Source organism: Panthera uncia, chromosome F2 (genome assembly GCF_023721935.1).
Source record: "Panthera uncia isolate 11264 chromosome F2, Puncia_PCG_1.0, whole genome shotgun sequence".
NCBI lineage: Eukaryota > Metazoa > Chordata > Mammalia > Carnivora > Felidae > Panthera > Panthera uncia.
In genome coordinates this window covers 25,237,002-25,253,019 of record NC_064812.1, presented here as the reverse complement: position 1 = coordinate 25,253,019, position 16,018 = coordinate 25,237,002, and the positions used below count along the sequence as shown (strand labels likewise).

The 16,018-nt window shown below is 33.1% G+C and overlaps 1 protein-coding gene across 3 annotated transcripts in view; it reads right to left on the bottom strand.

The window, feature by feature from the left end:
* The window catches only part of CSMD3 (CUB and Sushi multiple domains 3), a 1,252,643-nt gene that overhangs the window by 1,047,121 nt on the left and 189,504 nt on the right, over positions 1 to 16,018 (bottom strand). For all 3 annotated transcript variants that reach the window (XM_049632997.1, XM_049632998.1, XM_049632999.1), the window contains exon 3: positions 8,882 to 8,994. In XM_049632997.1, coding sequence (XP_049488954.1) covers positions 8,882 to 8,994 — 113 coding nt within the window. The remainder of the gene's footprint in view (positions 1 to 8,881; positions 8,995 to 16,018) is intronic.

The window sequence follows — 16,018 nt, the reverse complement described above, 5'->3', positions numbered from 1 at the left end:
AGCACTGCTATAAACATTGGGATGCATGTGCTCCTTCAAATCAGCCCTACTGTATCCTTTGGATAAATTCCTAGTACTGCAATTGCTGGGTCACAGGGTAATTATATTTTGGGGGAACCTCTAATTAATATGTGGGGAACCTCTAGAGTGACCGCACCTGTTTGCATTGCCACCAACACTGCAAAAAGGTTCCCTTTTCTCCATATCCTCACCAACATCTATTTTTTCCTGAGTTGTTCATTTTAGCCACTCTAGCCATTTTAGCCACCAGTGTGAGGTGATATCTCAACATGGTTTTGATTTGTATTTCCCTAATGATGAGCGATGTTGAGCATCTTTTCATGTGTCTGTTTGGCATTTGGATGTCTTCTTTGGAAAAGTGTCTATTCATGACTTTTGCCCATTTCTTCACTGCATTATTGTTTTTTGGGTGTTGAGTTTGGAAAGGTCTTTATAGTTTTTTTTGATACTAACCCTTTATCTGATATGTCATTTGCAAATGTCTTCTCCAATTCTTTAGGATGCCTTTTAGTTTTGTTGATTTTTTCCTTCACTGTGCTGAAGCTTTTTATCTTGATGAGGTCCCAATAGTTCATTTTTGCTTTTATTTCCTTTGCTTTCAGAGACGTGTCAAGTACGAAGTTGCTGTGGCCCAGGTCAAAGAGGTTGCTGCCTGTTTTCTAGGACTTTGATGGTTTCCTGTCTCACATTTAGGTCTTTCATCCATTTTTGAATTTATTTTTGCTTATGATGTAAGAAAGTGGTCCAGTTTCATTCTTCTACGTGTTATAAAATCGATGTACAGAAATAAGTTTCATTTCTATACACCAATAATGAAGCAACAGAAAGAGATATTAAGGAATCAATCCCATTTACAATTGCACGAAAAACATATAATACCTAGGAATAAACCAAACCAAAGAAGTAAAAGATATGTACTCTGAAAACTATAGAAAGCTTATGAAGGAAATTGAAGAATACACCAATAAATGAAAAAAAACATTCCATGCTCATGGATTAGAAGAACAAATATTGTTAAAATGTCAATACTATCCAAAGCAATCTACACATTCAATGTAATCCCAATCAAAATAGCACCAGCATTCCTCACAGGGCTAGAACAAACAATCCTAAAATTTGTATGGAACCACAAAAGATCCTGAATATCCAAAGTAATGTTGACAAAGAAAACCAAAGCTGATGGCATCACAATCCTGGACTTGAGCCTGTATTACATACAAAGCTATAATCATCAAAATAGTATGGTATTGGCAAAAAACAGACACGTAGACCAATGGAATAGAATAGAGAGCCCAGAAATGGACCCACAAATATATGGCCAACTACTCTTGAACAAAGCAGGAAAGAGTATCCAATGGAAAAAAGTCTCTTTAGCTAATGATGCTCAGAGAACTGGACAGCATCAAAAATTATTTTTTTAATCAAGCATATAGTATATTTTCTTATAAGCTACCAATTATAACAACTTATCACAATGTATGGTATTTGAATGTATGAAACACACAAAAAATCTTTCACATGTAATTAGAATCTTAAATTATCACTGTCTCAAACTTCATTCTAACATTCAAAATAAAAATGATAAATTATAGCAATTGACATACACAATACATTTAGCAACATATATGAAAGAAAGAAATTCAATGTGAAATGAGAAGTTTAATATTTCAATTTCTGGGGAATAGAATACAATCTTCAACATTATCCTATCTTTTCCACATGAGGCACAAAGATTAAATAGTTTGTATATCACTGGTTCTAGCAATTTTTCATGTTCATCTTAATATTCCTTTTATCCTATATGAGTGGTTTTATGTTTTTAAAAATACTTCATAAAGAAACTATTTACTTCAAGAAAGTAAAGATTTTTCAGCAAAGAAAATATGCTTAAAAGAAAAATAATGTTACCTAACATTTATGGCTTTTTCAAAGAAAAGTCCTTAAATTTCACTAAATCTTACCTTTTCCAGGTAAATATCAATTAATATCACAAGTTCTAGGTGGTTAAACATAGCCTACGTCTGCCCATTAAGACACCGAGTGGCGTTTTAATTCTCGGAAAGTGGGAGATGCATTAAATTTGTCCTCATTACTGATGAAATTATTAGATATCCTATATATCAGGTGAGTTTTACAAGCATGTAGTAACTACTTTCCATATGCCAACAGGCATGTTTGCAAAATAAGTAAAATCGATTCTATACCCTTAAGCTTCTCATAGCCTAGTGTGAGCAAAACCATACAAAATGGTAATATATAGTATTGTGGCAAGGTGTGTACATATCTGAGCACATAGAAAAAACATCATTGAACATTTTGGGCTCAATTCTAGATTCCCTAAATGACTTTCCAGAAATGATTAAGGCTTGCACGAAGTCTGGAAGAATAAGAAATTCATGGGTCACAAAGGTGTGTACAGGTGTCAGGGCATAAGAGACAGAGATGTACTGTAGAAGAGTTTAAATAGCATAGTACATGTAGAAATTTAATTCGTGTTCATGTGACTATTTTATGAATTAAGGTAATAGGTGAGAAACAATACTGGAAAACCATGTAGCTGTGGAGGTTGTGTATGCTACACTGTGCCGAAATATTGAAAACTCTGAAAGCATTTACAAATTGATAGTACTATTGAAGCTTTGTTGTGAGCACCATGAAAGTGATTTATATCTTCCTGGATAATAGAGGTAAAACAACTCAAAATTTAATACACTCTTGTTTAAAGCCATCCACATATTTATTATAATACTGTGTCCTTTAACTTCATTCTGTAGATGATATTTATGAAAAAGGTGTCATTCTCTAATTTGGGATTTTGAACACTTCCAACTCTTTAAAAGGGAGAAAAGACAATCATGACTTAGAAGGTCAGTTTAGGATTAGGATGTTTCTGTGCCTAAGTAGGTTGACTATGAAATGTGAAAGGCAAAAGATTTGAATTTGATCAAGAGGAGAAAATGTCTTTACATGTATGACATCTGTGGGTTTTTTTTAATGTAATATCTTTCATTTATTCTTAGAAGTATTTAAGGTGATGATCCATTAACTTCTTTTATGAACCCAACTTACCTTTATTGCTACCAACCTGTTTAATATATGTGATTTAATTACATAAATTTCTCTTGCTACAATTCAACTGTCTGGTCAGAAGTATAATTAACTTGATCCTAGATTATAAACTCTTCATGAAATTTCATGGTACTGCAATTTAAATTTTTAAAGCTTAGGAATCGAAAAGAACCCCTAAAATTAAAAATCACTAATGTCATTTTTTTTGTTCTCAAGGATAAACTTTTAGTAAACATCTGTGACAGATAGTTAAACAGAATAGTAAGTAGTATAAATATTCATTTGTATGCCAAGTATTTAAAAAGGACAAAGAATATATAGGTCACATATAATATACATAAGAATGGGGGCTCTTGGGTGGTTCAGCCCTTTGAGCATCCAACTATTGATTTTCGCTCAGGTCAAGATCCCAGTGTTCTGGGATCAGGTCTGCACTGAGTGTGGAACCTAAAAGTAAGATTCTCTCTCTCTCTCACAACCCCTCTCCCCCACTTGCATTCTCTCTCTCTCTCTCTTTCAAATAAGTAAATAAATAAATAAGAATACATTTCAGCTTTTATGTTCATATTGTTTTAATATACGTTATCAGTAATTTTTATTTTTTAATACTCTTTGTACTAAACTCTATGTGATCATATCCATTTAACTATAAATGGAATTACGGTTTATAGTTAGATATAAAATGTCTCGAAAATGTATATGGTTTACATTTGTAGATAATTTAAACATATCTTTATGGGTTTACATTTGTAGGTCTGGTTTACATTTGCAGATGATTTAAACATATTTTTATGGGTTTACATTTGTAGGTCATTTAAACATATTTTTATATTAACCTTAATTTTTTGCTAAATTATTGCTCATTACATTTTTCATATAATTTTCTAGGGTGAGAAAATACTTGTAAAATGTTTAGCACTGTGATCGGCCCAAAGAAATAACTCCGTAAATGTTACCTAGTAATAGTAGTGTTATTAGCCAAATTTTTGTACTTCTGAATTAAAATGTGAAAATGATTTAACTGGATATTTTCTAAAGGTGAACATTTTAACCCTATGTTTTCTTAATTACTTGGTCATACAGATCAATAATCATTAAGGCATAACAACTACCTTGTGTTTGAAGTGAGTTTTCAAGACTGTAATTTTAAGTCTGTTACTGATCATTGAATTGGCTCACTGATTATGCTGAAATTATTTATTGAGATTCTCATAAACATTAGAGTAACCACTTACTATCATATATATAATATTTATATATACATGATCCACAATATGCTTTCATTATATTACTTTGTTTCCACAATAAATGATTCTAAAAGGGTAAAATATCCCATAGTATGTAACTATATGCTCTTTTACCTATAAAGAGTGATTATGCATCTTTGAAGCAAAATGCAAAACAATTCTATTACACAAAATAGCTTTTTAGTAGAAACTGGAATATATTTTGAGTTGTTTGGCAGATTTAGAAAAGATATAAGCACATTTCTCATTGTGTGTTCCGTAGAACACAATCTTAATCAGGTTTATCTCAATGAAATTTTGAAAAATGGTTATATGACTATCCAACATGGTATACATTAGTTTTTCTCAAATTTATTGTTTCATAGAACACTGTTTTACTCATTTGTTTTTATTAACATAAACAAATGAAAAAGTCCTATAAAACAAACTTTGGGAAATAGTGACAAGATATATAGAGGTGTATGATAGACAGTAATGAGAAAAGATAAAGATATATACAGCTAGTTTTAATGGGGAAATTTTCCACACAAATTTAAAAACTCACAACTTGGACTTCAAGAAGTTTAAAAGAAAAATGTTTCAAGTCAACTTGATCAAAATTTAGGAAACAGGGACAGTTTTTAAGTAAATGGGCTGTAATAGGACAATAAAGGATTTTAATATTCTGTGAAGATCAGAGACTGACTTACATTTATCATTTATTTATTCTATTTTGGATTTGCAATTGGAATTGAAATGCATATGCTAGGACTTCACTCCACAGTGTGATTCAGGATATGTAATTTGAGCCAAGAATTCTATATTTTACATTTTAACAAATTATCCAGATGGTTCTGATATGTGTGGTCCAGTGTTGGCAGATTGAGAAACACAGATAAATTCACAACTATTAGTAATAAATAGAAATCTCATAAATTCTAATACACAAGGACGAGATTTAAGGATATTTTAAAAGATTAAGATGAAAGGTAAACCATAAGAAATACAGTCAACGGTATTCTAATAGGGTTGTATGGTGACAGATGGTAACTATACTTGTGATGAGCACAGCGTCTATAAGCTTGTTGGATCACTATGTTGTACACCTGAAACTAATGTAACAGCATGTCTCAACCACACTTTAATTAAAAAAAACTGTAAATGATTATATACAGGAAGATGGAATGAAAATAAATGAGATTCAGATATTAGGATCATCTGAAAAATAAAATGAAAACATTAAAAAATCACGCAGGTATAAATTTAGAGGAAATATCCGGATTAGTAGATTCAGGAGAGTTGGAATTTGAGGTAATTGTAATATGATAGCTTGGATTCAAAACATAGGGGTGTTGGGGCACCTGAGTGCTCAGCCAATTAAGCCACTCACTATTGATTTTGGCTCAGGTGATGATCTTACAGGTTGTGGGATCAAGTCCTGCTGTTAGGCTCTGCGCTGACAGCAGAGCCTGCTTTGGATTCTTTCTCTCTCTCTCTCTCTTTCTCTCTCTCTCTCTCTCTCTCTCTCTCTGCCCTTCGCCCACTCACATTATCACGTGCACGCACGCCTACCCCCTCACCCCCCAAAGTAAATAACCAAACATTAAAAAAATGTAAGGGTGTGAAAAACGGGGTTTGAAACTTTTAACTACATTTCCTGGACGTCACTGTATGATAGTCCTGCCTTATCTGCAGTTTCACTTTCTGCAGATTCGCTATTGTAGGTTTAGGTTACCTGGCGTGAACTGGGGTCTCTGAGCCAACGGTCCTTCTGACGAATCATCAGAGGTTCAATTGTAGCATAACTCTACACTACAGTGCCTACGTCATTCCCCTTACTTGGTCACGTAGGCATTCTATCATCTCACAGCGTCATAAGGGAGGTGAGTATAGTACAATATTTTGAGAGAGAGCGAGCGCCGCAGTTCACATAACTTTAGTTACAGTATATTAGTATAATTATTCATTTTATTGTTAATTTCTTACTATGCCTAATTTATAAACTAAACTTTAGTATGTATGTATAAGAGAAAATAAAGTATATACAGAGTTTGGTACTATCCATGTTTTTAGGCACTCACTGAGGGGCCTGGAACATAGCCAAGAGGATATGAGAATGAGAGGCCACCACACCTGCTGGCCTTGACAGTATTATTGGCCATGGTTAAATTAATAACAACTCAGAGCTACTCCCTCTAGAAAATGTTAGCTAGTGTGGCATGGTGTGGTAGGATAAATGACGCCCATCTTTTCCTCTCCCCTCCCACCCGTTACCACCCGATATCTCTCGAACCGCTGAATATGTCACAGGACATGACAAAAAGAACCTTGCAAATGTAATTAAGCTTAGCAAATTTTACAGAGATATTTCAACAATGAGAAAGATACAGTGCAGCAGTTGCTGGCTCTCACACTTAGGGCCCAAGAACAAGGAAGAGAGAGGTCTTTAGGACCAATGGGCACTAGTTTCTTTCCAGAGCCTTCTGATAAGAGACCAACCAGCTGACATTTTTATTTCAGCCTTGCGAGACCCTGAACGGAGAAACTAGCAGAGATCACCAGGACTTCTCAGCTCCAGGACTGTGAGTTAGTATATTTTTGTTTTAAGATGCTAAATTTGTATTCATTTGTTAAGTACCAATAGAAAGCTAGTAAACATGGTGGAAGGTGCTATCACAAATCAATGCTTGAAGATGTTCTGTAGCATGAATACCAATCCCTCAATACTATATGGATGTCTAACCTTATATTTTAAGTCAGGACCTCCAAAACATTTAAGTGTCATAAAGATATATGAATACATTTTTACAAAGCAGAAAAGACAGAAATTTAATGTTGTGCATCTAGAAAGAATGGAGAGCTTTGAAAATAGTTTTGAGTGTATTTCATGACACTTGACAGCCAAACCAGAAAACTCGGCAACATCTTAACTCATGTTCCAAGTTACTACATTTTTGGTATACTTAGTACTTACTGAAAGAGTCAACCAGCCTAAAATATATTTATATTTTGATGAACAGAGTACAGGTTTTCTATTAAGGAGCCTCTAATAGAAAATTATTGTATTACTAACTCCTTCATTATTGCCAAAATTATACTTAAAATTAAACCTTTGTGTTTGTAGTGTTTTAAACTATGAATTAAGTTGCCAAGATAAAATACTCAATTATTGTGAAATCACCTTAGAAAAATAAGGATTATTACTAGCACAACGGAGGAAAATAAGTGTTAGAACGCAGCCTCCACTGCCAGACAAAAGATAGTTAAGAAATGTATTAGGTAGAAAATAGTGTAAAAACTGCTGTGATGTGTCATTATTTAGGGTATAAAAAGGAGAAAATATTTTTACTCATTTGTTTGCTAGAGGATTTTTTTTCTAGTGAGAAAGATAGCACTAAGATGAAATGTTTGTTTTAAAACTTTCCTCACATGCAAACTGTTAACCTTTATACTAAAGCAAGTCTACTTTATATCTGTTTTCCAGTGTGCTCTTTAAACATATCATATTTTGAATTATAATGTGCTTTAGAAAGTAACCACCCCTGCTACTGTATTTATGTATCTGTTATGATAATTTTATATCTCGTGTGATGCATTCTGGTAATATGGTCCCCTGGGGAGGTGAGTTGATATCTGATATGCTATTCCTGTAGGTAGGGAGGGACTCTTCCCTAAACTAGGTGCAACTTAAAGAAGTAATTACAAGTCCACGAACTCCATCTGAGACCTTTGGGAATGGAGTATTTTTACCGTCAGAATTGTTTTCACATTGTAAATAGGGAACACATGCAGATTCTATACATTTTTAACACCATCAGCAGAGCCTGCGGTACACTGGATTATCAAACAATCTTTGCAGAATGAAACTTGAGTAACCACACTATGTGGATAAATAGAGGTTATTAGTGGCCTCCAATTAGTTCCGGTCATGTTTTGATGCCAAAATGAGTTTGTACCAACTTCCAGGTAAAACCTTAGTGTCAAGAACTTCTTGGTTTTCCTTTATGGTTTTAGGTATTTAGGTATGGTTTTAGGTAACACTTTATGGTTTTAGGGATTATAGATATGTGGAACTGTAAAGTCTGGCTTAGAATGGAAGACATAAACTCATGTCTCTTAATAGACTGTTTTTCTTGACTCTTAACTTGCAGAGAAGACAGATTACCAGGTTATTTTCTGGCAGAGAGGCAAAATACACAGGAAAATAGGGTGGAGTCTGTGATGCCTGAATCTCAAATCATACCTAATTTCCTGTTACTCTCATATTCGGTTCACTTTTGGGAATGTCTAACCCCATAATGGTTTCATGGTCTCATCTCCTAAGAAGACTTAAGGGAAAGATTTTCCTCTCTTCAGGTACACTGCAAGTGAAACATTAAAGCATACCAATTCCATCATTTTATTGTATGTTAATGATGATTAACGTGACCCTCAGGATAAGATTTGAGATAACAGGGTAAATAATATTTTCCTGTCTGGTGATTCTTCTACCATTTCCACCCCAGAGAAGTTTGGTTTGACTCAATTACACTGGGCAGTGGTCATTTTATGTTAATATCACTTACCTTCATAATATACTTTAAACCCATGAGCGCTAACTGCAAAATCACTGGTCAAACGTAGTGAGAACACAGATTTGGTACTTGTCACTGGCGGTGGCAGATGGAATCCTGTTAACCTAAAAACATAAATGAAATTAATTGTTAGTATTATAGACATTTTACCTAATAGAGTTGAAAGAGCATTAAAAGTCATTTTATCAAATCCCCAAGCTTTGTATAAATAAGTGTGTATGTGTGTGTATGTGAGGGTTTATAAACGAATTTATGTTGATTAAAACTCACTCATCAAAAACAATTCCTGTAGGTATATATAAATATACGGTTATTTACATATATATGAACGTGCATAACTATCGTATCTAGTACATATGTCATCTATATGAAAATACTGATCAATTCAGACTTTGGGAAATGAATTGTGAGAGTGTGTGTGTTTAGGTATCTTTTGCTCCTGATTTTAACAACTGAATATGCAGAAGATATATTTGTCAATAATTTTTTTCCTGATAGTTTAGAATATATAAAAAGAGTGGTATTTATTAAAATTTAATATTAAAGGAAAAATGTGATCCAGATATGACATCTTGAAACTGAAGAGTCTACAAATGATGTGATTTTTTTGCTTTATCATATTCTAAAATTTCAGTTAGTTCTATTAAAACTAATAGATGCAAATTGCTTTTTGGTTATATTGCATATTTTACAAAACAAATATTTGATTTTTTACCAAAATGTATTGCTTATTTTGTTAATACTTTATTGAATATAGCTACAAGCTTGGTTATGTAATTAATTTACAACTGATACTTTTTCTAAACCAGAAAAGAGAAATTAAGAATTAAAGAAAACCGCATACATGGAATATAGTTTTTCTAAAATTAATGAAAGTACATACTTTTTAATTTTTCTATGAATTGCCTTTTATGTTCTTTACTTTATCATGTTTATTATTAATATTAGAATAAGAATTAGTAATGTTATGCAATGGAATTATGCCTTTTTAAATACACAGTAATTGCTATTTTTGCCCAACATTGTACAGGATTAATCTACATTGAAATTACCATATATTTCATTGCCGTATAACAGTAACTCTCATTTGTCTCAGGTGTGCTTATACTCTAAAAATTATTAAGAACCCCAAAAAGATTTTGTGGGATTTATCAACATGTGCCATATTTAAATTTTTTTAATGTTTTGTTTATTTTTGAGAGAGACTGACAGATAGAATGTGAGTAGCACTGGGCCAGAGAGAGAGGGAGACACAGAATCTGAATCAGGCTCCAGGCTCCAAGCTGTCAGCACAACCTGACGTGGGCTCGAACCCACGAAATGTGAGATCATGACCTGAACCAAAATCAGTTGCTCAACTGACTGAGCCATCCAGGTGCCCCAATATTTGCCCTATTTAAAATAAAACTGAGAACTGTTTTTTACATGTGCATTTGTTACTTAATTTAAAAATAACCAGAATAGGCACATTACATGTTTACGTCAATCATATTTCAATTCAAGATAAGTATCTTTTCCAAAACAAAAATGAAAAGAATGCCTTGTATTTTGTTTTTTAGAAATCTTTTTAATATCTGGTCTATTAGCAGAAATTATTTGGATTCTCAAATCTACTTCTTTATTCAATATTTTGGATTACATTATTTTGGTTGATGGATATGAAGAACTCTGGCCTCACTTAAGTGTGTGGTTGGAAAAGGGAAGCTATTTCTAATAGCCTTTGCAGATTAAAGTGGATGCTCTTTTTTGATACTACACAAAAACTTCACAAGTTAGTTTTGATGTTGAATTAATTGTTGTATTGTGTAGCATTAAAATTCATTGTTTCACCTCGTTCTTATAATGGGTCCTTTTTATCCAGGCAACGTTTAACAAGCATTGATCATTTGAGTTAGATCTTCCAAATGTTACATTTTATTATAAACTATAAAAAAAATCACATTTATTTTTATTGCTACTGATCTCATTAGAAGTCATTAAACTTGGAGAAACTTTAAAGCTTACAGTAATGGATTGAAGCTTTCCAAAATTCTATTTTTTTTTTTTTACTTGTAAACTCAGATTTCATCATTAACAACAGATCCTGTCAGTTGTTTTCCCTTGAAGTAACAATTCATGTTCATTGCATGTGTATATGCGTGGGCGTGGGTGTGTGTGTGTGTGTGTGTGTGTGTGTGTGTGTGTGTTTCAAAAAATATATGCCAGACATAACAGATGTGATTAACATTTATGTCAGTCACTCCAGTAAAGAGGTGTTCCATGAAAAAGTGGCTAGTTCAGTGATCTTGTAGAACCCCTAAAAGTGCCTAAAGACCTTCAAACATCCATGGATCACATTTTGAGAACCACTGCTGTATAGGAGTCTATTGCAATAAATACACCACACTAAATTTATACATTCTACAGTTGATGGGCATTTGGGTTGTCTATGATCAGTCCAGTGTGTTTTCATCAACATTCTTGCAGAAGTTCACTTGTACATACTTATCTGGAAGTTTCTTTAAGGTTTATCAGCATTTAAAACTTTAATTTTTTCTCTTTTTGCTGAGTAAGTTGCATGATTTCCTATTTGGCTCCTGGTTAGAAGCATATCTCTGAAATTATAAACCAATGAGTTGCTTTAGTTATATCTGCTTACCATGTATATCTCATTTGCATTGCAATTGGATAACATTTTCTGTATGAATTGAATCCTTTGAGATTCTCAAGATTTGTTTTATGGGTCAGATATTGTGATTTTTTATTATGTGCCTAGTTTTCTTATGAAGGAAAATATATTATTTTTCTATTCCTAATCCAAATTAACACAAACTGAATATGCATTATTATCTCATAGTTATGTGGGGGTTGGTAGACTATAGCTCAACTGGTTCTCTGCTTGGAGTCTCATGAAGCTGAAATCAAAGTGTTAGCTGGGCTGCATTGCTTCTAGAACCTCTGGAGCTATATCTGCTCTCACTTCCAAATTTATAAAGCTGTTGCCAGATTTAAATTCCATGCAGTTGTAGGACTAAGGTCACGTTGGCTTGGGGTCATTCTCAGGTTTTAGAGATTGCCTGCATTTCTCAGTTTGTGGCCCCTTCCTGCTTTTTCAGAGTCAGCAAGGGCAGTGCGAGTTCTCTTTCTTCAAATATCTTTAGTCTTTCCTTCCACCTCATCCTTCTGTTGCCTCTTCTTCTGCCTCCAGATGGAGAGAGTTCTCAACTTTTACATGCTCATGTAATTAGTTTGTGTTCAAATTGATAATTCAGATATTTTCCTGTTATAACATCTGTCTCAATCCCATTTGTAGAGTTATTTTTGCCGTGCAATTTAACATATTCATCCATTCCCAGAGAACCATTATTCTAGGATCACTCTGGCTACTGTAATGAGTATTTATCATTGGCTAGGAGCAGCATTTAGTATATCTTTTAGATAGATTTGTTAATCATGTTCAAGTGTTCTCTTTGCTAACTATAATTTAAAAATCTGATAGACTAGTTGATGAAAGAGATATGCTAAAATCTCACAATATGATTGTAGTTTTTATAGTTTTCCTTGTAGTTATGTCCATTTTAAAATATATTTGGGGGCTACATTATTAGGTGTGTACAGTTTAAATGATTATATTTCCTAGTAAGTTGAATATTTTGTCTTTATGAAGTGCTACTATATTTCTAATAATCTGATCGTAAACTTTATCTTGATACTCATAAATCTATAACTTATTAGAATTAATCTAGATCATCTTTTAATCTTCAATGTTTTTGTATCCTTGTTTTTTAAAATATGTCACGTATAACCAGAATATACTAGGCTATAGTTTCAAATACATAAAAGATTATATGGGGAACTGGGGTGGCTCAGTTGGTTGAACGTCCAAGTCTTGATTTAAGATTTTTTTTAAATTTTTAATGTTTATTTTTGAGAGAGAACACAAGTGGGGGAGGGGGCAAAGAAGGAGGCAGAGAATCTGAAACAGGCTACTTTCTGTCAGTGCAAAGCCCGACGTGGGACTCAAAGCCGTGAACCATGAGATCATGACCTGAGCCAAAGTCAGACACTCAACTGACTGAGCCACCCAGGCACCCCTAAAATATGCCATTTATACCAACATATACTAGGCTATGCTTTTATGTACATCAAACATTACATATAAATAAGATCTTAAAAAACAAAAGAAATTGCCACAGCCATTCCAGCCTTCAGCAACCACCACCCTGACCAGTCAGCAGCCGTCAGCATAGTGGCAAGACCCTCGACTAGCACAAGATTATGACTCACTGAAAGCTCAGAGATTGGTTAGCATTTTTAAATAATAAAGCGTTTTTAAATTAAAATATTTAATGTCCATTTTTTACATAATGCATACTTAATAGATTACAATATAGGGTAAACACAGTTTTATATGCACTGGGAAATGAAAGAAGTTCATTTGACTTGCTTTATTGTGATATTCACTTTATTTCAGTGGTCTATAACCAAAACCCCAATAAATTTCTGTTGTATGTCTATACTTTTAAGACTTCATTTTGTAAGTTAGTATTTCTGTGTGTAGTTATTTATTAAGCATCTTTCTTTCTCCTTTGGATGCTAACCTTTCTGAAGTCATTCCTTGTAACTCACTAGTTTATCAGCAGTGCTTTCATGAAGTATTTATCATGTAGGAGGGCCCTCAATAAACAGCTGTTAAGTTCATGAATTTGGGTGGTAGGAGAATGTGAATGCCATCAGAGCACTTGCATTTTCAAACAAAAAAACTGTGTTCTTAGAACAGCATTCTCAAAAATCATAAAAATGTCAAGGGACTCCAATTGTTAAGAAAATTCAGGTAGTCTACATAGACATTCCTGTTGAATAAGACATAATTTTCACCATAATAGTAACCTCAAAAGTTGAAGGGAGATCATGTATCTTAGGCACCTCTATTTGAAGTATTTTTCAGGATATAACTATATAGTTTTAAAACTTACTTTTCAGGTAAAGCTAATATGATTTTTATCTTTAATATTAACTATGAATTATAATATTTAAATATACATGTATTGTACTTGAAATTAACATGTTTTCTAGGTAATCTAAAAATCACAGTCTTTTATGGATAAGTATGATCTTTTTCCATCAATCATTTGTACTGATTCAGATACTTGTGAAATTTGGTGTTTTGCATATATTGTTAAATCATTGAATTATAAATTATATTTCCTCGTATTGATGTATTTTAAAACTGCATAGTGAATGGCATTTTATGTTCCTTTGAAAAGAATACCATAGTGAAACTCTATTTTCTCTGACTTACAATTGAAGAAATCACAGTTCGAAAATGATCAGTAAATAGTTCAAATTCATACTGCTGGTGAGCAGTGGAGCAAAGAAGTAAACCCATAACTTCTAACTCCAGTGCATTTCTTTTCCAGTAGTGATTTTTACCATAAGTAATGTGATTTTTTCATGAGGGCAGTACATATTTAATTCATTTTTGTTTCTTCACAATGCCTGTATAAATTTCTTAACAGATATTTGGAATAGATAAGAATATAATTTTACCCACATGATGGCTTTAAGTAGTTGATACTGGTAAAAACTGTGTCACAGTTTTAAGGTCATTAAATTAAAGGCCAGGAAGGTAATGTGGAATGCCCATCTGTACTTGTTGATGCATTTACAGCTAATATCACTAGTGGTTAGCAAAGAGATTTTCCTAGTGGAAAACTAAGTAAGATTAGTCAGCAAATATATCAGGGGAAAATCCTAGAGTGATGCAATGTAAATTTCCTTCAGATATTATTTTTTTTAAGTGTTAAAAATTGAGAAAAATTGGCTGAGGATTGAAATGTATTAATTTTTAAAATTTTTAAAAATGTTTGTTTATTTTTTGGAGAGAGACAGAGTGTGAGTGGGGGTGGGACAGAGACAGAGGGAGACACAAATACAAAGTAGGCTCCAGGCTCTGAGCTGTCAACACAGAGCCTGACGCGGGGCTCTAACCCATGAACTGTTAGATCATGACCTGAGCCAAAGTTGGACGCTTAACCGACTAAGTCACCCAGGTGCTCATGAAATTTATTAATTTTAAGTAGTGACTTTGTTTTATGCTATCAAAACAATCACCATTTTCTACCATCATAAGTTTAGCACATATGCTAAATATGTGCTATTTAGATTAAAGAACAGATTAAAGAACAATCATTTCCTCTTAAGACATTTAGCTTAATGAAAAATTTATAATATTTCCTCTGTTTTTCATATTTCACTGTTAGTTGGTGAATATTTCTCATGGCCCAGGGCTAGTTTATGGCCATTTTTTTCCAGTAGATCCTCTTATGTGACAGAATGGCACACATGTTGTTTATTTTTCATCCTACGTTTTATAGTTTCTAATGTATAGCATCATTCTCCCTGCTTCCTAATCATACATACACCTCAAATATATTTTAACATTTTATTATTTACTAGGCAAAGCATTTATCAGAGGCTGTTGTATGTTTTAAAAATCATGCACTTGAAATGAGTGACCCTATTACTTCTTATGGTCCCTTTTAGATGAAAGCAAACATTCTTTAAGCATTTCCACTTACAAAGATTCAGAAACATTAATGATGTCTCACACTTTATAGAGTAACTAGATTTAGAGAGAATTACTTAACGAACTTATATCTTTCCATCAATGACTAACAGGAAACATACTAAAATAATTATTTGGTAATTAATGCAAAATTGGTTTAAATTTAAATTACAAAAAAGTAATTTATAATGTCAATGCATATGCTCTTTGAATAATGGTCTGTTTATTTAAGAATTAAAAAAAATAATGACAATGTACCATTTTATAGTACAACGTAATGGAAACTCTTAAAGCATCATGGATAAGAATAATACCTGTCTCATTATATAAATGTTTACCAACTTCTTTTTTTTTCAATATATGAAATTTATTGTCAAATTGGTTTCCATACAACACCCAGTGCTCATCCCAAAAGGTGCCCTCCTCAATACCCATCACCCATCCTCCCCTCCCTCCCACCCCCCATCAACCCTCAGTTTGTTCTCAGTTTTTAAGAGTCTCTTATGCTTTGGCTCTCTCCCACTCTAACCTCTTTTTTTTTTTTTTCTTCCCCTCCTCCATGGGTTTCTGTTAAGTTTCTC